This window comes from Carassius carassius, chromosome 19 (genome assembly GCF_963082965.1).
Source record: "Carassius carassius chromosome 19, fCarCar2.1, whole genome shotgun sequence".
Lineage (NCBI taxonomy): Eukaryota > Metazoa > Chordata > Actinopteri > Cypriniformes > Cyprinidae > Carassius > Carassius carassius.
Window position 1 is genome coordinate 2,544,698 of NC_081773.1, and position 24,014 is coordinate 2,568,711.

Below are 24,014 nucleotides of genomic sequence, written 5' to 3' on the forward strand. Positions count from 1 at the left end.
CTCGGTGTTTATCTTCAGTTCTCTCTTCACAGCAGTTCAGTCAGTGTACTGTTTGAGTAAATGAATTACTCCGGGATATTGGTTTGTTTGAACTCAGAGGGAGTGTCAGCCACATTAAAAAAGTTAACAGCTTAAGTCATTTGTGGATTAATGCGTATTAGAGACAAGAACTGTTTAAAACGATTCAGTATGATTTGGTGAACTGGTTCAAAAAAATCCGGTTACATCGAATGATTAGTTCGTGAACCGGATATCACAAACTGCAGTGAACTCTCTCACAACAGACACGGAAGAGAAGACAATGCTGAATAAAGTCGTAGTTTTTGCTATTTTTGGACCAAAATGTATTTTCGATGCTTCAAAAAATTCTAACTGACCCTCTGATGTCACATGGACTACTTTGATGATGTTTTTCTTACCTTTCTGGAGATGGACAGTAGACCGTACACACAGTTTCAATGGAGGGACTGAGAGCTCTCTGACTAAATCTAAAATATCTTAAACTGTGTTCAGAATATAAACGGAGGTCTCACGGGTTTGGAACGACATGAGGATGAGTTATTAATGACATAATTTTCATTTTTGGGTGAACTATCCCTTTAAGACTTTACATTCAACTCAACTTTATCTGTTACGGATAAATGAAATAGTCAAATGAATATGTCAGGCAGTTCAATAATACTAATAATATATATAGTAATGATTATAATAATGAAATAAACTAAAAGAGATGGCCAGGATTTCCAGTCACCCTGGTCTGTGTGAGGTAGCTAAAGTTCTCAAGACCTCATAACTAACTACTGTACTTTCACATCTGACTATTGCTATAGTATCAGTAGAATAACTAATTCAGTGAACTGTGCGTGTGCCAGCCTCTAGGTGAAGCGGTAATGCAGAGCTTGATCCTGGAAGCCGTGCTGGAGAGAGATGTGTTGGATGACTCCTCCCTCCAGCAGACGGCAGCCGTACGCCAGAGCCTCGTCCGGGGCGCTGGACAACCCCACGCTCTGCAGCCAGCGCACCAGATCACTGCCCAGAAACGTCTCTGTGCTGCTCCTCTCTCCACACCTGCACAGCAGAGCATGGGTCACCGACTGCACCCAACCCAAACCAGACACAGACGGTAGCAAGCGGCACACAGACAGGAAATGACAGATGATTAGAAAGCAAAGGAAGAGGTTTGGAAGAGATCAATCCAAATGCCGTGCACACATGATGTAACATGCAAAATTATACTATCATTTAAAAACAAAAAATGCATGCAAATGAATGGTTAATTCAGTGCAAAAAAAGGAAGAGCAGTGGAGGTCCTCTCACCTTTTCTTGTGAACGATGTCTCTGACACACTGCTCCTTATGATATGTGAGGAACTGAGTACAGGTCAGTCTGATCTCCTCGGACGCTGCAGAGCCGGTGACCTCCTGACCCCAGCCTTGCCACAGGCTCACTAACCTTTACCAACACACCGAATCGGTTTACTACATGTGTCATACTTTTAAAAATGCACATTAAAGCAATAGTTTCATGCTCACCCTCGGTCCATTCAAGATGTAGATGAGTTTGTTATTTCATCAGATTTGAGAAATGTATCATTGCATCATTGCTCACTAACGGATGCTCTGCAGTGAATGGGTGCCGTCAGATTGAGAGTCCAAACAGCTGATAAAAACATCATAATAATCCACTCAGTTAATGACTTATGAAGTGAAAAACTGTGTTCATGATAAATTCATCATTTTTTAAACTTCAAACCACCAATTTTGGCCAACATACCAGTTTATAATCAATAATATAATAATATAATAAGGCTTCCTCTAGTGAAAACGTCCATCCCCTGTTTTCCCTCACATCAAAATTTACCCATTATTACCCATTATTACCCAAAATTTATTTATTCTGAACTGTTTTGGACTCTTTTTGCTCATAAACAGTGACTGATCGGAGCACATTTCTCTCTTGATTCAGACAAGACAACGTTTTGACTGGAGAAAGCAATATTATGTATAGAAGACTTCTATATTTAGCTAGAAGCAATAGTTTAAAGTTAAAAACATCTTGATGGATTTGTTTGTTACAAACACACAGCTTTTGACTTCAAAAGACATTAACTGATGGACTGGAGTGGTGTGGATTATTGTGATATTTTTATCAGCTGTTTGGACTCTCACTCTGATGGCACCCATTCACTGCAGAGCATCCACTGGTGAACAAGTGATACAATGCTACCTTTCTCCAAATCTGATGAAGAAACAAACTCATCTACATCTTGGATGGCCTGAGGATAAGCACATTTCCAACAATTTTTATTTTTGGGTGAAGTATTAAAAACTATTTTTCTACTTCTTTATAAATAAAAGCTCCTTCCTCTACCCTGGCTATTTATGGAAGAAAAGCCACAAAAACATTTTTCAAAACTGTTTTTGGAAGAAACTTTAACATTACAATGACATTAAACCAGTAATTTGACTCCAAAGGCTATATAAATGTGGATTAATAATTATTTATTAATTCCCCCCACCACTTATAAAAATGTCAATAACGTTTTTTATGCCAATTTTACACCCTCTCTCTGACCCTTGAAATGAAACAGGCAGCTGTGCCATTAAGACTTTGAATATTCAATCAGAGACGGTATTTCGCGTATTTAGGTTTTTAAATGCTCCGTCCTTCAACATCAGCCTTGCAAAGCTGCATTACACTGCAACAGGATCACAAAGCAGTCCTAATTGAAAATGTGCCACTCAAACTATTAAGAGACCAGGGCTCTTGTTCTTCAGAGCAGCATGTGCTACACACAGCCAGAAACAACACACACGTCACTATTATCATTAGTTCTTCTCTGCCATTTAAGGATTTATTCAATGTACAGCTTATCCTGAATTAACTAACCTTGATTTGGCAGCAGGTAGGTAAATAAAAGAGGATATGCAATGCATTTATAATGTGCTTAGTAGCAGTCTTTAAACCTACTTTGACTTGAGTGGCCATCTCAGTTATTTTAACGAGCACTGTTGGACCCGTGAGGCAAAACATAAGTCCCTTTTTGTCATCCTAACTAACAAACAGAGTGCTGCATTATAGAGTGCACTACAGAGAGCAATACAAGTATTTCAAATATTACAGGTGGATATTTAGGCCCAGAAACTAATAGTGGAATATCCACTGAACCTAGAACCGTCCCATTTTTTGGGGCAAGTTAGAGAATGAATTGCATGTATTTTTCCTCACTAATGTGTAAACGTGGATTGTTACACATTGTTAATGCATTCAAGGAAGATGCATGACACAAGCCATTTTTCAGCTTTATCTCAATAAATGCACTTCATGAACTGGAGATTGTAATTGGAAGTATGCTTTCATAGTTTTGTTTAGTTACCTCTTTTTGAATGGAGAAATAATCAAATGCTTGTCAAGGCCGAAAAAGGCAAATGAAATGAGACCCTGCAGTGGAAAAAGACAATAAGAGACGTGTTTCAGTAAAAGTTGTAGTCAGACTTAAACACAACACATGTGACAGGCACACAGGTATACCTGCCCAAAGTTGGCCACGACACAGAAGAACTGCAGCTCCAGATACAGCCGCCCTGGATCTTTATTAAAGAGCCACCACAGACAGCTGGAGAGATTCTACAACACACACACACACACACACACACACACACACACACTTTATTCACAGAAGAACGTCTAGTCTCTGAAGAACAGTGAAACCCCATCCACAGAGAGGAGTGGCATGCATATTGACATGAACTAATGCGGTGTCTCATATGCAGAGCAATAAAAAGCTTTTTGGTCACACAAAAATATCATGTTCATCATAAAAGAGGTACTGTAATTTTAATTCATATTTGAATAAATGAAGAGATCTGGACAAAAACAAAGATTTATCACATTACTGACCCTCATACATTTTTATGGTAATACCGTAATGGTATAATTAGATGTGCATGCTAATTGGCTGTACTCACAGCGAGCAGACTGACGGTCAGTAACAGACACACAAGCACATGTCTCGTCGGCTGTATGTCTGTGTTCTGTCTGTCTGCCTCTTTCTGTTCCTCTTCGACCAGCAGACAGCTTGTGGACGCACACTGCTGGCTACACTGACCTGAAAACAGCACTCCATATTATGCACATTTTAATACACATCTGTGCCTTTCAAAATGATTTTCAGTGATGTTTTATTGAAGCAGAAGTCATTAAAGAAAAGGTTTGTGTGCTAATGAAAATTATTTTATAACAGGCACCCGATTTCATTTCAAACTCCCAAGTTTACACACATTTTCAAGCAACTTTTCTATACATAAAATATCATTCATATTATAAAGTACAGTTGACCCAGTCTGTCATGCTCAAAAGGTCTTAAAAGTATCCAGAAAGTGGCCGACATATGAGGAACAGATATCAATAATATCAAAAAAAGCTATATAATCTGCATAACTGATGCTGTGCGTTGCAGATGATGTTTCTGACATGCTGCTGTTCAAGACTGAAACAGACTTCACATCTACACTGAAAATGCACAGAGAGCAGAAAGAGATGCTGTGACCATACTGTTAGCTTTCTGTGTATAAAGATGAGGCAGTCTCTCAACTGTCTAATGTGTGTGCACAGGAACTGAAAGAAAGAGAGAACCTGTTTGGATGGGTGTTTCCTCTCTGGTGCTTGTCGTGTCAGGGACGGACTGCAGAGGGCCACACACACACTCGCACATCTGACAGTCTGACAAACACACACAGACATCAGGCTAATTCTCTCACAGGCTTTATCTTTGGTGCTTTTGCAGGCTGTGAATGGCATATACTACCTTCTACTTTTGATCACTACTATTTTCATTCTCAAAGTAGTATGTACTATGAACATTTTCTGTATTTGTGAAACAACTAGATGAATCTATAATGAGCTGCTTACAACCAGAACACAGTGTGGATAACTGTATCCCACAATGCAGCACGCTTGACTTCCATTTCTAATGTGATGGCTGTCTTATCTCCGTAACTCAAATGTTCCTAGAAAATACATTGAAAATGCAGAGAAGGATTTTTATTTCTGAGATGATATCTTGCTGAAGTAAAGGTGACATCACGAGATCATGTAACATAGTGTTCGAAACATCATTTCACTATAAAATACAGTACTACATTTGTGACCCTGGAGCACAAAAGCAGTCTTAAAAACATTGGCAACAGCCAAAAAAACAATGTATGGGTCAAAATGAAAGATTTTTCTTGTATGCCAAAAATCATTCGGATATTAAGTAAAGATCATGCTCCGTGAAGATATTTTGTACATTTTCTACCATAAATATATCAAATCATAAATTCTGATTTGTAATATGCATTGCTAAGAATTTGGACAGTATTTTAAAGTATTTTGATTTCTTTGCACCCTCAGATACCAGATTTTCAAATAGTTGTTTCTCGGCCAAATATTGTCCTATCCTAACTTAGTTTATTTATTCAGCTTTCAGATGATTTATAGATCTCAGTTTTGACACTAAAGACTGGTTTTGTGGTCCAGGGTCACATTCAGTGACCGTAGAACCATAATGCATATTACTATTACTAAGGATGTGCATGAACACTGTGAAGTGACAGAATACTGTAAGTGTATCTAATAATCTATGTAATCTATCTTCAGATATATTCTGATATTCCCTTGATTCTGGACCCATAGTTTCACAAAGGAGGAGTAGTGAGTGTCGCACCTGTGTTGATGCTGCCTATATCTGTGTGTGTGTCCTCCTCGCTGTCAGACAGAGATCCACGTTCAAGGCTGTGATAGTCTCGAGTTCGTCTGCTGAGTAGTGTGAGCGAGACGCCACACAGCACAATGCTCACGAATAACACCACAGACGTGCACGTCACCTACAACACACACACAACATTTCAGTGCAAATACACTCATTATATGAATGTCCTTTTTTAAGTAACATACCAACTTGATCTATATCAGGGGAACACTAGATTAAAACAAGTAAAAAAAACATCTTACAGTTAAAAACAATGAAATCTGATGGGCTGAATTACATACAACTACACATAGTTCTAGTGTTGTTGTCATATTTGGGCCTGGTTCACACTGATAGCACAGCTTTTGTTGCCTGAACACCTACAAAATGTAATAAAATCTTCCCTTGCATTTTCGCAATATTCATATGTGGTTTGAAATCCAGTAATCATTAGACTGTGTTGAAGTCAGACTATAAAGGTGGAATGGACTTTCTCTTGTTCATGAGGACAGATTGTGTATTCATTGATAGTAGTATTCTGTTATCTTTACACCATTAATAATCAACCAACTCTGATGACATTATCTGAACAAACAGATCAGATGCAAAGTAACTGTGCACACAGTTTTAAACAGGGCATGTGGAATTGTGCACAGCGTGAAAGGCTTTTTTTCATCAGTTTTGTACCTGTGTCTTTCCATAAAAGAATGCAGAGTCGATAGTGTTTGGCAATCTTTCCCCTGTCAGGAGAAGGACACTGACAGCCAGAACTGGGACACTGCAAGACACAGAGACAAACAACAGCAGATATCAGTGTTTTTGGCTTAGAAAGACTTATTTCAGTTGTCTTATAGAGCACAACAGTGACTGCCTGCTCTGTTTTAGCAGCCTTGGTTTCAGAAGTATCTTCAGAATTTTGTTCAATTAAAGGTTATAAGAACCAGGGCCCGGTTCCCCAAAACGTTCTTATCGCTAAGTAGTTCTTAACCTATTCCTTAACCTCTCTCTTAACCTTATGGCACGGTTCCCGACACGTTCGTACGCTAAGTATATCTTCTGTAAGTCACACTTTCGTAAGGTTGGTCTGGACCATTCGTAGCTCTCTCTTAGTGTTATTTGAGCTCATGACGCTACTGTACAACAGTCTTTAGAAACCAGCGCAGCGAAGTACAAGTCAAACTATGGTATGTTGACAATTTTGTGGCTCAACAAAGATTTTCTGTTATTTTTTAAGACTCATAATAAATTATGTTCGCAATGGATACAGGCCTATTTATGAAGTTGACTTTATGTGGTTACAGAACTAATAAGGTGGTAATTAGTCTAGGCTTTTTCGTAATGTAATTAAAGCGAATTGGCAATCATTTTTTAAAATTTTAAAATTAAAATCTGGCAAACAATTTGGCTCTAAATGGCTAAGATCTTTAAATGGGTAAGCATGGTGGTGCCCAGTAAGCGACCAACTATGGCAGCGATCCAACGAGTTCTTGTATTGATTCAAAGACGGAGCCGGACTCGGAGCCGTTTAGTCCATGTCAGTTTTTTTATTCGGCAAAACTTAAGCCCTTTTGACATTTTGCCTGACGTGGCTATATTAAAAAAAATCCCCTCCCAAGACAACTCATTGTGGAGCATCTGGACCTTCCCAGACCTGCGCTGGCCAGGCTAACGCGGCGGAATTCTGCTTTAAGCCCTGAAGCCCAGCGCCACGTTTTAAAAAAACAATATTATTATTTATTTATTTATTTATTTATTTTGCTACAGAGAGATTCATCGAGGTCGTGGGAGAGGGCTACGGCCTAATCAAGACCTCGGTGTGGAGGTGTGTCCACACAGTCACCAACGCCCTTCTGCGCCATGCCGGGTATTACATCCTGGTGGATGGCACACTCATCCCTATCGCCAATCCATCAGTGATTGATCGGGAGGAAATATCGCGAAAGGGATACACGACCATAAACATGCACGTTATAGTGGACCATAGGAGTGTGATCTTCGACTTGGTGGCAAGGTCCAGCAAAACTTCAAGTTCCTCTGACGAGAAGCTTGGTGCCCTTGTTTACGTTGCTTCCCCAGCATATTTTGTATCTAATTCTCTCTCTCTCTGTTCATGTTTCATTTGCATAGAACGTGTTGTCTTTCTTAACGCTGTAATGCACCTTCATGTGAAGTGGAAAATCGATTCATGAGCAATCGATGCCAACTAATTCAGCACCCTGACTTTGGACAGCGCTCTTGTAACGTCGGACGTAAGAGGCAGCGTGTTAAGAAGCTTCCTAAGGGACACTTCGGGGAACACACTTAGAAACATCAACAACTTTGGTAAGATATATCTTTCGAAGTCTTCTTAGCGCGCTAAGAGTGAACGTTATCGGGGAACCGGGCCCAAATCATTTGGATCCAAGACGAATCGCAATATTAAAAAAGATACTGTGAAAGAAGTAGAATGGTAAAAACCTGTGTAATTAAATAATTGATTAGAATTTTTTTTTATTACAACACAACAATAACTTAGTTTGACATAATGGTAAAACTACATATTATTTGTAATAACTTAGTAATATATTGACAGACAATCTCAGACCTAATAGTCAGTTTATACTGCAGTATGCATGCAGCATATTATTGAGCATCGATTGATTCTGCCATGTTCATCACATACAGTAACGCAGTTGGTCATTATGTAACTGTCCTGTATGTGCCACTCACCCCCAGCCAGTGATCACAGTGAGCCCTGGCCTGAAGTTCACCTCCTCACGTCTCCTCACGAGGAGCAGAGACAGAGCGATCAGACCTTCACAACACAATGAAGAACATTAGGGATGCATGGTATTATCAGACTGATATCGGAATCAGCCGATAATGGCTTAAAATTTCAATATCGGCATCGGCCCGATATTAAAAATTAAGCTATTTCTAATCAAATTAAAAGTAAAATAGCTTACCCAAATAAAATTTAGACTGTTTATGATTAAATAAATCTTTAATTGATGTCATAAAATAATGAGTATGTTTTGATTTAAATGTCAGAAGCAATAGCTTACATGAAAATAAATCAAATATGACACTTTAATTTTCACATCATTTTTATATATACTGATTTATTAATTAATGTGTGATATTTTTTATTTTTTAAAACAAATCATAAGCTCTAAACATTTTTTTTTTGCTTTAGACCATCTACAAATGTTCAATCTTAAAATAGAATGTTGTAGTTAACACTGGATCTTTCTGAGGGAAAAAAATGCAGCGATTGATAAATAGTTTATTTAGGCTATAGTTATTTTCAAAGTTTCAACGTACTGTCAAAAAAACCTTCATTGTTGTTTAATTCTAACAAATAAGTTCTTTTTAAAAACTAACCAAAATAAAATCAAATATATTTTGCATATAATTTCAGCACAGGAGAGATTTGGTTTTGTTTCCAAACAAAAGGAAATATATCGATATCGGTATCGGCCAAAATGAGTTGAAAAATATCGGCATATTGGATATCAGCAAAATCCAATATCGTGCATCCCTAAATAACATTATTCAAACCCAACCCCTAAATGCCTGTTACTTTGACAAAAACAAACTCTCAATTGATTTTCTTCCATAGTTCTGTCATAACAATTCTCAGAGAGTTTAGCACGTAATATACACAGAATAGATGGCGGAATAGATCTGCTGTGGCAAAACAAGTATTAAGGCTTGCTTCTGCCAACACATCCACAGATATACTGCTGTGAGCATTTATGAAATACTGCTGCTGCACATATAACATTTATGAAATAACCCCCATATATAACATGCATAACATTACCCAATAATCAATAAGGAGGAGCTGGGGAAGGTGGAGGGTTTCCGCTGCTACAGCTACAGCTAGCACTAGCTAAGTATTTGAATGATATGCAGCGAGCTCATTGACTGGTGATGCGAAAGAAAACAGTCCACTGCGTCGTGTGAATAACTATGTAATTAAATCCGATTGAGTTTGGATTGGCCTGGGGATTCAGGCCAATCCAAACTCATGACATAACTTTGGATTTCATGAGTTTCATGACATAACTTTGGATGAATCCACGTACTTACATAAGAAATGTTTAGTTGCTTACATTACAGTTTATCTCTTGGCTGCAGATCTACCGTAGTTGCATCACAGAACCCACACCTGATTAAACTAGAAGTCCACTCTCCATTTTTCATGTCCACATTTTTTTTGATAGATAGATAGATTATTTATTTATTTATTTTCTTCTACAGTTTTTAATGCTGTTGTGTGGACCAGGTAGTGTTTAATGGTGTTGAATCAGATGTTTTGAAACAGACAAACTCGAATGACTCACCTGGCCATATATAGGTGCTGTAGAGAGAGCCGTACAGTAGAGTAAAGGTCAACACCTGACCCAGGAAGTTGTCCTGCTCTGCCATGAATTTCCACGCTATCATCCCAACACAGGCTAATAGCTACAAACACACGGCAGTATTAGTTTGTGCAGAATGTGCAGTGAAAAAATCATCAGGTTGGATTTTGACTGCACTTTCGTGTTAATTGAAATGTTCAAAAACATATTTGTGGTATTAATGGAAAAGTACAGTTGTACGAAAGCCCAACAACGACCCCTAGAGGTATCTTTATTCTTGTATAAGTCTAGACAAGTCAAGACATGGCTGAACAAGTATCAGCGGCAGTCTATAGGCAGAAAGACTGACTTCTTTTTCTTTTGTGCAAGAATATGGATTGCATGATTGTCGTTCCTGTGAGTGAATGAATAAGAAGTAAGTTCTGTCAACTCTCGGAGGGATTGTTTAGGTAATGTACATGACATTGTTAATGTGTTTGGTCTTGGTGCTTGGTGATCTGCTACGCTACTGCTGCGGCGGTGCAAGTACTGGGACTTGCTACTGCCAACACATCCACAAAATGCTGCAGAAAGCATGTAAGAAATACTGCTGCTGCACATATAACACATATAAACAACCCTCATATATCAGACATGAATCACCTCGTAGCAGATCTATACAGGTGGAGCTGGGGAAGGAGGAGGGTTTCTGAAGCAAGCTGCACTGCTACTGCAAGCACTGGTCATATATTTGAATGTTAAGCAGAGAGCTCATTGGCTACCGATACAGGAGAGAACCAATCAGCTGTGCCATGTGATAATGATGTCATCAGGTCAGATAGAGTCAGACTGCGCCATCTAGAGTTTCATGCCAGAACTCTGTATTTATCGGTTTACCTTCCAAGATGTTCAAAATTAAATATTTTACATGTCATATGAGAACTGTACTTGTTCAAATAATAATTTAAATAATATGTATACGTTCAGGTACATTGCAAGCAGATCTAGTTAGGCTAAATGTCGAAGCTCCTATAATAGCGCATAGTTTTATATATTTCACAGTATTATTTTGATATGTAAGCTAACTTGTACCCGTCTTTAGTATATTAATGATACACTTGAATGCAGTTGTTTAGATAACTTTAATTTGTATTGCTACTTACTGCTATTAATAATGTTCATACTCTTTATGTTAGTCATGATATTGTTTACATTAACAACTTTTACATTGTATTTTGCTTCCCCTGTTCACTGTAGAACATACACACACGTGCACACACTGTGGCTGTACTATTTCATACATGCACAAATAATCCAAATAAATCCTCTAACTGGGACCCACTCTCCAAACCCTTGGAGCATCCCTTAAACTTGTATGACAGTGTCTCTAAAACCAAGCAACTGCTCATTTCAAGCTCACCTGCGCCACAAAGAGATTAATGGTGAAAATGTGAGGAATTCTGTGAAACTTTCTGCTCAGTAGCATGACTGCAACACTCCACACCTACAGGGACAGGAGGAACAAACATGAACAGAGCATTTCAGAGAAGTGCAGGCCAGAGTTTGAATACTTTTAGCATCCCCTCCAGTGCAGTGTGAACATACACCTACAGTAACCTTTCAAAACCAGTTTAATGATTCACAGCGTGAGTGTGTGTGTGTGTGCATGTATATGCTTGAATATTGTTATATACTTAAACCAAACTTCAGTTTCTTGTTTTTTTTCTCAAGCTGAACACAAAGAGGAAGGAAGTGTCAACAGATGCATCTAACAACAGCATGACACAATCTGAGATTGAAACATTGCAGCCAACATCTACACAAGTCATTCTGCGAAGTGGTTGAATTTCAATGATCATAACAACTGTAATAAAAATGAGTGTTTACATGCATCTTACAATGATTATGCTTAACAGCCTGATAACATGTATGATCATGCATCACCAGCAGTTCTTTTCTGATCTGTGTACATTAATTGTTGCCCTTTAACCCAATTTCACTTTGCATGTAAACACTTTTACCGGCCTTTATTCAACGTGTGCATGTTTGATGTCAAAACCAAATAAAAATCCATTGTTGATTTTCACAACAAGCTGCTTTTATCAGCGTTTTGTCGTATGAACTCTATTAGATTTTTCACTAAACAACCTTGATATGGCTTTATCTTATCTGAAATGACAAATGAGGGCATTTAAGACCATGAACTGGGAAAAACTTTTAAAAAGAACAAAAAAATTACTCTTCCTAGTCATTTTAGTGTCATATGGTTTTGAAAAATATTTATGCCTTTTTCAACAAAAGTTCAAATTTAACGACTATGCTTGTCATGTGGTATAACAACGTAATAAAATTTGATTTTTTTATTATTTTATATATATATTTTTTTTACCTTCATTACATTAGTGCACATATCTTATTTATTATTGTTATTTATTTACTATTTTACAAAAGCTTTTCAATAACTGTATTAAAGTATACATTTTTCCAATATGTTTACAAATATTATGAATTATTATATAAATTATTAATTTAAATAATTGTGTCACATGACATTTTACAGCTTGAACTAACTTAAAACGGTACTAAGATATACTCATTATGGTACCAGGACAGTTGTAGCCCTCTCCAACAATTTGACATTAATTTCTGTTAATTTTCGAATATATAACTAGTGTTTTAATCCATTTCATGTTTTAATAAATTAATAATGTATTTTGAATACATTTATAGACCCAGACAAAAATCCGGACACATCATCATTAAATCTTTTCTCAATTACCCAAAAAAACTAAACAAAAAACATTATTTTACATTATTTCAGATTTCAAACAGCATGTCCATTAAAATCCATTTAATTTCTAGTTTCCATGACATCTCTGGCAATACTGGTAATAACACTTCATCCCATAATAATCACCTGCATGACAGCAGTATAACTTGTGTAACTATTCATGTCTTTAAGAGGAAGACAAAACTGGAAGAGTGAAGGGAAAAGAAATGAAAACCCTCAACACTCACCAATGCAAAGAGGCTGATGATGCTGATGTTGAAGCTGACGTGCTGCAGCGCTGACGCTAGTGGATCCGAGTCCATCCACGGGATGGTCAACAGCCAGGCCGACACAAACATGATGGGAGCAGACAGAAACGTGCTGATCACCATCCCTGAGGTCACCTGGACGGGACAAATAAGAGGAGAAACTGTGGCGCTACTTCGATAATCTCAGTCAAGTCAGTCAAAATGTAACTAATTAAATAATACAATTTAATTAAGTGTGACATGGGAGTAGTGTCCGGTTAAAAAATAATTATACAAATGTAGAATATAATTACTAATATGGAGACACATACAACCGAACAGGGTTCAAATTCAGCTGGATGTGGATTGAATGACATCAAAAGTTTGAGATTTATTAACCTTTTTAGTGTTTTAGAAACGTTTACCAGGAATACAGTTAGAATAGTTAGATAGAAATATTATTACAATTTAAAATAATTATTTTAAGGCGTAATTTATTCCTGGTATGTAAAGCTGAATTATCAGCATTATTAAAAACACCAGTTTTTAGTGTCACATGATCCTTCAGAAATCATTCTGATATGCTGTCACTTTTTATCAATTTATTGATTTGTTTTCTTAAATAAATATGACCCTGGACCACAAAACCAGTCATAATGGTCAATTTTCTAAAATTGATTGAAAGATTTATATATCATCTGAAAAATTTAGAAATAATCTTTCCATTGATGTGTGGTTTGTTAGGACAATATTTGGCCGAGAAACAACTATTTGAAAATCTCGAAGGGTGGAAAAAAAACAAAATATTTAGAAAATCACCTTTAAAGTTGCAATGCATATTCCTAATCAAAAATTAGGTTTTGATATATTTATGGTAAGAAATTTACAAAATATCTTCATGGAACATGATCTTTACTTAATATCCTAATGATTTTTGGCATAAAAGAAAAATATTAATTATTTTGACCCATACAATGTATTTTTGTCTATTTCTACAAATATACCCCAGTGACTTAAATAAATAAAGGTGCAAAACACATCTACACAATGCACATACCACTTCGAGCTCCATGTTGTAATGTGATGCATATATGGCCACACTCGGGGCCGTGGGAAAGACTCCATACAGGAAAGCGTAGTTTGACAGACTGGTGTGGTTCATCAAGCTCCTGCTTCCACGGTCCAAGACCTCAACCATCCCTCTACAGATCAGAGGCATCACCAGCCTAAAGAGGCCACAGATCAACAGATGATTCTGCATTATGCAATCAAACCACAGGATTGTCAATACAAGTAAGAAGAACAGAAAAAGAGTTTGGGAGTAAACTAAATAACAGGTCAAACAGATCAGTCGTCACAGACAGTGTGACTGTCCTGGTGTGACTGTCCTCTAACAAAGCTTGTGCATTAAAAGTAGATGGATTAACTCTGTTGACGCTCTGAGAAACATTCCCATTGGACCAACTCTGTACTGTGGCCAAGTTACACTGGAAGCTGCTACCTGCACTCTAAAATTCACCTAGATATCACACTATAGAGACTGTGTCTGTTCCCCGAACTAGAAAATACAAAAAATGTCCAAACCAAGTTAAGATTAACAATTTAATTGAGGTTCAACAAATGAAAAACAGATGCAATATGGATAAACAAATGATAAAAATTGGCTTATTGAATATCAGATGCCTTTCTACGAAAACACATTTTGTAAATAATATGATCACTGATCATAATATAGATGTGCTCTGTTTGACAGAAACCTGGCTAAAACCTGATGATTACATTATTTTAAATGAGTCCACCCCCCAAGATTACTGTTATAAACACGATTTTACATCCGAGTTAGTTCTGGCTGCAGATAAAGTTTTAATAGTTGGTGATTTTAATATCCATGTTGATTATGAAAAAGATGCATTGGGATCAGCATTTATAGACATTCTGAACTCTATTGGTGTTAGACAACACGTTTCAGGACCTACTCATTGTCGAAATCATACTCTAGATTTAATACTGTCACATGGAATTGATGTTGATGGTGTTGAAATTATTCAGCCAAGTGATGATATCTCAGATCATTATTTAGTTTTGTGCAAACTTCATATAGCCAAAATTGTAAATTCTACTTCCTGTTACAAGTATGGAAGAACCATCCAAATTCCTTAGCATATCCAAAACCTCAGAACAACTTGATGATGTAACAGAAACTATGGACTCTCTCTTTTCTAGCACTTTAAATACAGTTGCTCCTTTACGCTTAAGGAAGGTTAAGGAAAACAGTTTGACACCATGGTATAATGAGCATACTCGCACCCTAAAGAGAGCAGCCCGGAAAATGGAGCGCAGCTGGAGGAAAACAAAACTAGAGGTATTTCGTATTGCTTGGCGGGAAAGTAACCTATCCTACAGAAAAGCATTAAAAACTGCTAGATCCGATTACTTTTCTTCTCTTTTAGAAGAAAACAAACATAACCCCAGGTATTTATTCAATACAGTGGCTAAATTAACGAAAATAAAGCCTCAACAAGTGTTGACATTTCCCAACACTTTACTTCTAAAATCGATACTATTAGAGATAAAATTGCAACCATTCAGCCATCAGCTACAGTATCGCATCAGACAGTGCACTATAGACCCCCTGAGGAACAGTTTCACTCATTTTCTATTATAGGCGAGGAAGAATTGTATAAATTGTTAAATCATCTAAACCAACAACATGTATGTTAGACCCTATACCATCTAAGCTCCTAAAAGAGGTGCTTCCAGAAGTCATAAATCCTCTTCTGACTATTATAAATTCCTCATTGTCATTAGGATATGTCCCCAAAACCTTCAAACTGGCTGTTATTAAGCCTCTCATCAAAAAACCACAACTTGACCCCAAAGAACTAGTTAATTATAGACCAATCTTGAATCTCCCTTTTCTGTCCAAGATACTAGAAAAGGTGGTATCCTCACAATTATATTCCTTCTTAGAGAAAAATGGTATATGTGAGGATTTCCAGTCAGGATTTAGACCGTATCATAGTACTGACACTGCTCTCCTTAGAGTTACAAATGATCTACTCTTATCATCTGATCGTGGGTGTATTTCTCTATTAGTTTTATTGGATCTTAGTGCTGCGTTTGAAACAATTGACCACAACATTCTTTTGCATAGACTTGAACACTTTGTTGGCATCAGTGGAAGTGCATTAGCATGGTTTAAATCGTACTTATATGACCGCCATCAGTTCGTAGCAGTGAATGAAGATGTATCATATCGATCACAAGTGCAGTATGGAGTACCTCAAGGCTCAGTACTAGGGCCGCTACTCTTCACGCTTTATATGTTACCCTTGGGAGATATCATCAGGAAACATGGTGTTAGCTTTCACTGTTATGCGGATGATACTCAGCTCTATATTTCTTCGCGGCCCGGTGAAACACACCAATTGGAAAACTAATGGAATGCATAGTCGATATAAAAAACTGGATGACGAGTAATTTCTTACTGCTAAATTCTGAAAAAACAGAGGTGTTAATTATAGGACCTAAAAACTCTGCTTGTAATAACCTAGAACACTGTCTTAGACTTGATGGTTGCTCTGTCAATTCTTCGTCATCAGTTAGGAACCTAGGTGTGCTATTTGATCGCAATCTTTCCTTAGAAAGCCACGTTTCTAGCATTTGTAAAACTGCATTTTTCCATCTCAAAAATATATCTAAATTACGGCCTATGCTCTCAATGTCAAATGCAGAAATGTTAATCCATGCATTTATGACCTCAAGGTTAGATTATTGTAATGCTTTATTGGGTGGTTGTTCTGCATGCTTAGTAAACAAACTACAGCTAGTCCAAAATGCAGCAGCTAGAGTTCTTACTAGAACCAGGAAGTATGACCATATTAGCCCGGTCCTGTCAACACTGCACTGGCTCCCTATCAAACATCGTACAGATTTTAAAATATTGCTTATTACTTATAAAGCCCTGAATGGTTAAGCACCTCAGTATTTGAATGAGCTCCTTTTACATTAAAATCCTCTACGTCCGCTACATTCTCAAAACTCAGGCAATTTGATAATACCTAGAATATCAAAATCAACTGCGGGCGGCAGATCCTTTTTCTATTTGGCGCCTAAACTCTGGAATAACCTACCTAACATTGTTCGGGAGGCAGACACACTCTTGCAGTTTAAATTGCTAGATTAAATACCCATCTCTTTAACGTGGCTTACACATAACATGCTTTTAATATCCTAATCCGTTAAAGGATTTTTAGGCTGCATTAATTAGGTAAACCGGAACCGGGAACACTTCACATAACACGCTATGTACTTGCTACATCATTAGAAGAATGGCATCTACGCTAATATTTGTCTGTTTCTCTCTTATTCCGAGGTCACCGTAGCCACCAGATCCAGTCTGTATCCAGATCAGAGGGTCACTGCAGCCACCCGGATCCAGTACGTATCCAGACCAGATGCTGGATCAGCACCTAGAAAGGACCTCTACTGCCCTGAAAGACAGCGGAGACCAGGACAACTAGAGCCCCAGATACAGATCCCCTGTAAAGACCTTGTCTCAAAGGAGCACCAGGACAAGACCACAGGAAACAGATGATTCTTCTGCACAATCTAACTTTGCTGCAGCCTGGAATTGAACTGCTGGTTTCGTCTGGTCAGAGGAGAACTGGCCCCCCAACTGAGCCTGGTTTCTCCCAAGGTTTTTTTCTCCATTCTGTCACCGATGGAGTTTCGGTTCCTTGCCGCTGTCGCCTCTGGCTTGCTTAGTTGGGGACACTTCATCTATAGCGATATCGTTGACTTGATTGCAAATAAATGCACAGACACTATTTAACTGAACAGAGATGACATCACTGAATTCAATGATGAACTGCCTTTAACTATCATTTTTGCATTATTGACACACTGTTTTCCTAATGAATGTTGTTCAGTTGCTTTGACGCAATGCATTTTGTTTAAAGCGCTATATAGATAAAGGTGACTTGACTTGACTTGACTTGACTAAAAACCTGAAGGCAAGAGCATTAAATTAGTTTCCTCGCCTCAGTAAAACATGCAAAGATCACTCCTAATAATGTGGGTGAAGATAAATGTAATTCTGATACACTACTGATGTTCATCTAAAGGTTCAATCAAAACAAGGCAAAGCTATATTATGATTTCAGAAGACTTGGAATTAGAGCTGTGCAATTAATCGAAATACAGTTTTGATTTTTATTTCGGCCTTCAATGATTATGAAAATACAATAATCATGATAAAACATTATTTTGCCCCTTTCCAACAGTGCAGATGCGCTCCTCCATAAAAGCCCGATTTCAAGTGCAAATCAGTAAAATCATGTGACTTGCAAAATAGGACCTGCTTGGTTTTTACTAACGTTTATTAGATTTATTCATGTTTTTAAAATAGAATTTGTACTGTGAACATTCATGTCAATTGGATCCGTGCAGCTCTTAAAGTAACAGCAGCCTAATATTCCTGCTGAAGACTAAGTGCTTATATTAATCAAACTACAAAACACAAAGATTTACTGTTCCTGGCTGAAGGACTTTTGTAGCTTTAATAAGAAACAAAGCAAGTTTAATTCTTAAAATAAAGACTATTCTGTTTTATTTTATATTCGATTATTCTATTTCTGTAGCAGACTATTAGTTGAACACTTTTTTAAAATTGTATTATTGACTGTGAAAATATGAATTGTTTTGAGGATTTTTTTAAAAACTTTTTTATGAGTTATCTTATTCTGCTGTGGTGTTGATTATTGAAATTTCACTGGTATATAAAATGTAGATGTCATAGTAACCTTATTTACAGAAAATATATATTTGACATATATTGCTATCTTTAAATAAATCACTCATTCATATGATGTTTTGGTAATCCGGTCCACTCATAACGGTGTTAAATAATTTTAGGGCTGCACAATTAATCTAATTTCTAATCGCGATTACAATTATGGATGTCACAATTACGTAATCGTTCAAAGTCCACTTATGTTATTGGATGTGCTTAACATGCGTTTTTTTCTTTCTACATGTAAATCTTACGGGTTTTTCCCTTTTATTTTAATTTTAGTTTTAGTATAACATTATAATACAATTCATATTTTTACTTTTTTTTATAATTTAAAGAAGAAATCAGTCCAATATATATTTGACATTTGAGGCTTTATACTATTAAAAAGCAGTGTAAATTCAGTGTAAATTGTGATAATAGTTATTAATAATCGCAATTACAATTTCATGGGTATAATCGACATATCTGCAATTATAATTTTTTGTCATATTCGTGCAACACTAAACATTGTGATAACAATATTAACCAAAATAATCACGATTATGATTTTTCGCACACAAGCCAAATGGACTATCTTTATAGTGCTCTTTCGGTCTATTTAAAATCTTAAAGGGATAGTTCACAGAAATTCTTTTTAATACTTTGTCATCATATACTCACCCTCAAGTTATTCCAAACTTATATGAATTTTCTTCTTACTGTATAAAAAATACCAGCAACTGTTTGGTTACCAGCATTCTTAAAAACATCTTCTTTTGGTACGACAGAAGAAAGAAATTCATAAGGCTCTGGAACAGTATGAGGGCAAGAAAGCGATTTTCATTGTTGGGTGAACTGTCCCTTTAACAGTTTGAATGGAAAAGAGCAGCGTGGATATTCTGCTAAACTTCTTATTCGGTCTTCGACAGAATATTTCAACTCTTACTACTATTTGCATGGTAGACTTACAGTTTTGCCGTGATGAGGAGAATAAGTGCCACCACAGTGGAGCGGGTCAGCTTTTTCAGCTGCCCCACCATGGTCAGACCCAGATAAAACAGCGCTGCTCCTCCGAATGAGTTTGACAGACCATCTACAAACTCCTGCATGAAGGCCGGGATCTTCTGGCCCAGCAGGAAGTGAGAAACGAGCCCGATCACCACCATAAAGACAATAGGGTTCTTGACCACCTGAAGGAGCACCAAACCCAGCACCTTCAGCTTCCTCTGCGGCTGAAGTTCACCTGTCCTCCGCCTCTGCACCTCACAGAGAGCAAAGCCTAGCGGGTTCAGGACCATGAGGGAGACGGGGGCAACCAGGTAGATGTACTGCAGATACTCAGGATGAGTGTTTCGGTACAGAGCTTCAACTGTGGAGGAGGCAAAGACGATTAGTGTCAGATAAAGCAACACTCAACATTTTGCCATTATTTATTTAATCACACTAATTTGGTTCCAAACCTTTATGACTTTCTCTCTTTCTTTCCTCACAAAAGGAAATGCTTATCTCAATGTCCAATGTGTTCTTTTTTATAAACCATAGATTTATGAAAGCACCAAACAGCATTGGTTTTAAGAGCCATGGCTGAATATGAGCAAATGCTCCACTTTTATTACACCAAAAAGAGCAGCAGTCTTGTGGACGATAGAAGATAATATGGGTTTGGAACAGCATAATGTGGTGGAAACGAGAAGCAAAGTACACACAGATTCATGTTTCAGTTCCATTTGGCTTTTTGTTTGCACAATTTCTGGGTTAAAGGTTAATGGAACAAAATTAAGCGTACACTATCATCCAATACTATATATGTTTACAGTTTAAAAGCCCATGCACAGCAAGTATGATAAATATATCTATAACATTGTATTAATCATTCTAATTCTATGAGCAGAGTGTAGTTTTTTGCCGTTATTGTTAAAAACAACATTCTTGGTCTGAAGCAGCCTTAAGGCTTATTCTTTGTATTTATGGACCATGGCTGAATCTAGTGTTGCCAACAATTAATCAAATGCAAAATAAAAGTTTTTGTGTAAATAACATATGTGCGTACTGTGTATATTTATTTGTATATATAAATACTAAGAATATAAATATATACATGTAAATATTTTAAAATATATATTCTATGTGTGTGTGTTTATATATACATAATAAATATACACAGTACACACACACACACACACACACACACATATTATATAAACAAAAACGTTTATTTTGGATGTGATTAATCGTTATTATGATTTTGTTTAAATTGAGCAAATCAGTGTTGATATCGCAATGTTGTTTTACTTCTTAACATTAAATTTTGGGCATGTGAGGTATTATGTGAATCAAACGAGTAATATGTGCCAAACCCTGGAAATGTGTTTAAGACTGTGAAAAATATCCGGCTGTACAGCAACCTACAAACTCATAATGCTTGAAGATAACTTTGGGCAAATGAAACAGTCGGAAATATCACAGATTCAAGTTTTTTTTTTTTTTTTATGGTAACAGCTCTATGATAAATGCTGTAGTATTTTATTTATTTATTATTTTGCTTATGGCTACTCCTTTCTTTATTTACCTATAGGGAACCCCAGAGCAAAGTCATTACTCTGTGTGGCAAATATGGAGAAGAGGCCAGCTTTGGAGAAACGGCTCTCTCTGTCTGCCACCAACAGTGTGAGGACACACACTAAGAAGAACACAGACACTTTAGCCACCAAGACGCTGAAGAAAAACGGCCAGATTACATCGCCAAAGTCCAGCAGCACCATGTTTTTGAAGAGCAGAGCTGGAAGTGCAAACTTGGACACGAAGCTGCCCAGTCCTTTGAATTGTGTAGCTGGGATGATGTTTGTACGGCCTGCGATGTATCCGCAGAGAATGATCCCGAAACACTCGAGCAGGGCTGGAAGGAGCTTGTCGATGGACATGCAGGGGGGGACGGAGTCGGGGTCAGATCCATCCCTGCTGCTGAAGATGGAGATATTAACTGAGAGATGACCCATCTTCAGGCTGACCGCTCATAACCCGGCAGACAACTACCAAAACACTCTGAAAGCAAAGGAAAATAACTCATTTGTTTATTCGAATGACAGTCTTGTGTTGCTTATTATTATTAGAATACAAAATATGACTGTAATGAATAAACCTTAATATTCATCCGGAAGAAGGAGGCGGGAACCGGAGGACAATCATATGAAACTTTAATAATCACAAAATAAACACAAAACAGCGCACCAGCCCCTCACGGACGGCTGGTGCACTCAAATAAAAATCAAAACACAACTAAAAGCCCAGGCCTGGTCCTCTCTCGTCCTTCACTGTCGTCGCTACAGTTTTATATCCTTCCATCTCCTACGTGGGACTCGAGACCGGCAGTGGGTCGCAGGTGTCACTGATTTCCCAATCATTGCCGGCCTCCCTCCTTGTTCCCACGTCCCTCGGCCCCGCCCCACTCGCCACAATGACATATCTAGGGCCTATTATATCATATCTGATGCATGAATTTCTAATCCTCATCATGATCTAAATGTACTGAGCTCCGTATTGTCACTATATCGTACTATATGAGCTATAAAGGTCTGGTGTTTCAAAAAATAATACAAAACATAACACATATGTAATAAGAGTCAAAATTATTCAGACACTTTGACCTGATCATGTTTTGTTTAAGTGTTTTTTTTCTTTATTGCTAATGCTACGTTTTTACACCACAGATTGAACTAAATGAAGCATTTCTCTGTAATTATTTGACCTAAATCAGTATTATCTAATTGTGCACTTACATTTAAAAGCTGAATGATTTTTAAAAAATAAGTTTTTGTTTATATAATATGTGTGTGTACTGTGTATGTGTATTATGTACATAGAAATATACACACATACAGTATATATTGAAGAAAATGTTTTTTTTTATATTAAATATATTTATATATATAATATAATTTAATACATATAAATATCTAAATTTAAATACATGTCAATATTATTTATAAAATGTATACTGTATGAGTGTGTATTTACATATACATAATAAATATACACAGTATACAAACATATATTATGTATCCAAAAACTTATTTTGGATCTGATTAATCGCGATTAATCGTTTGACATCACTAATATACATACATATATATATATATATATATATATATATATATATATATATATATATATGTGTGTGTGTGTGTGTGTGTGTGTATACATATATTCTGACTACTGCATTCAGTATCCCAGACTTTAATGTTTAAAAGGGTCTCATGATATATCTTCAGTCGGACCCTGCACTCAAACAGCGCTGTAGCATGACACAGAGAAGGCATCAGATGATAGTATCATGGTACTGAATGATTACACTTATTTACGTAACTATTTACATTACTCTCCAAGTCATATCACTAATAATATCATGGTCCTGCCATCGGAGTAAATATCCAGTTGTGGCCCTTTCTTCTATTCTACTAGTCTAGACTAATTTACTAGTCAGCTATGATTCCGCATTGTCAAATGATCAGATCACCACTGAGTCTAGTTTAGATGTACAGTAACGTTAGTGAGTAGTTGACAGACTCACCGGCTCAGCTGATTCCTGTAAATCCGATCTAGTGTGTGAGAAACACACAAACACACTTTCACTCATTCTGTCTCATTCAGATGACTTTGAGCAATGAACTCAGCTCCATGACAGCTCTTCCGCCTCGACTCTGCTGGAAACATGTGTCTGTTATCGCTGTATGACACGCGCACGAGCGCGCACACACACGCACACACACACGCACACAACAGCCGGGACTCTGCGCATGCGCAGGAACCTTGCACCTGCTTCTTTGCATAAACCCAAAACAGACTTAACAGCTCTAACTCTTTTATTAAAGACTGTTATGAAATCTCTCGATTATATGGGGGATAATATTAACATTATAACGTCATTCTGAAAAACTAAACAATTCATAGTATTAATTCATTTGACAGATTACAAAATACCACCAGGTTCTCGTGATGACCGATAGAGGGAAGTATTTCTTTAAATTAAGGATTCACTGCTATTTATTTATTTATGTTTTAGGATTATTGGTCGAACTGTTTGAAAGCAATTGACTTTAAAACAACAGAATAAAATGGTGCCATACTCCTAATCATATTTTCAAAAACATTGGTGGCCTTGAATTTG

General features: G+C 37.0%; 1 protein-coding gene across 3 annotated transcripts; it reads right to left on the bottom strand.

Annotated features, from left to right (window-relative positions):
• Nucleotides 1-651: 651 nt before the first annotated feature.
• On the bottom strand, nt 652-23,594 carry LOC132094867 (integral membrane protein GPR155-like). 3 transcript variants are annotated; one of them, XM_059499501.1, is made up of 16 exons: nt 23,418-23,593; nt 21,420-21,892; nt 19,820-20,219; nt 14,132-14,300; nt 13,075-13,230; nt 11,477-11,560; nt 10,060-10,180; nt 8,441-8,525; nt 6,419-6,509; nt 5,708-5,867; nt 4,636-4,722; nt 3,969-4,108; nt 3,532-3,627; nt 3,377-3,441; nt 1,318-1,452; nt 652-1,068 (listed from the first exon to the last, which is right to left on the bottom strand). In XM_059499501.1, exons 2-16 carry the CDS (start codon nt 21,844-21,846, stop codon nt 876-878), a joined length of 2,409 nt encoding a protein of 802 aa, XP_059355484.1. In that variant the 5' UTR covers nt 21,847-21,892; nt 23,418-23,593; the 3' UTR covers nt 652-875. The 3 variants fall into 3 exon arrangements, with proteins under 3 accessions (XP_059355484.1, XP_059355485.1, XP_059355486.1); XM_059499502.1 differs by lacking the exon at nt 4,636-4,722; XM_059499503.1 differs by lacking the exon at nt 3,377-3,441 and having other exon boundaries at nt 931-1,068; nt 23,418-23,594.
• Between the last annotated feature and the right edge of the window lie 420 nt (nt 23,595-24,014).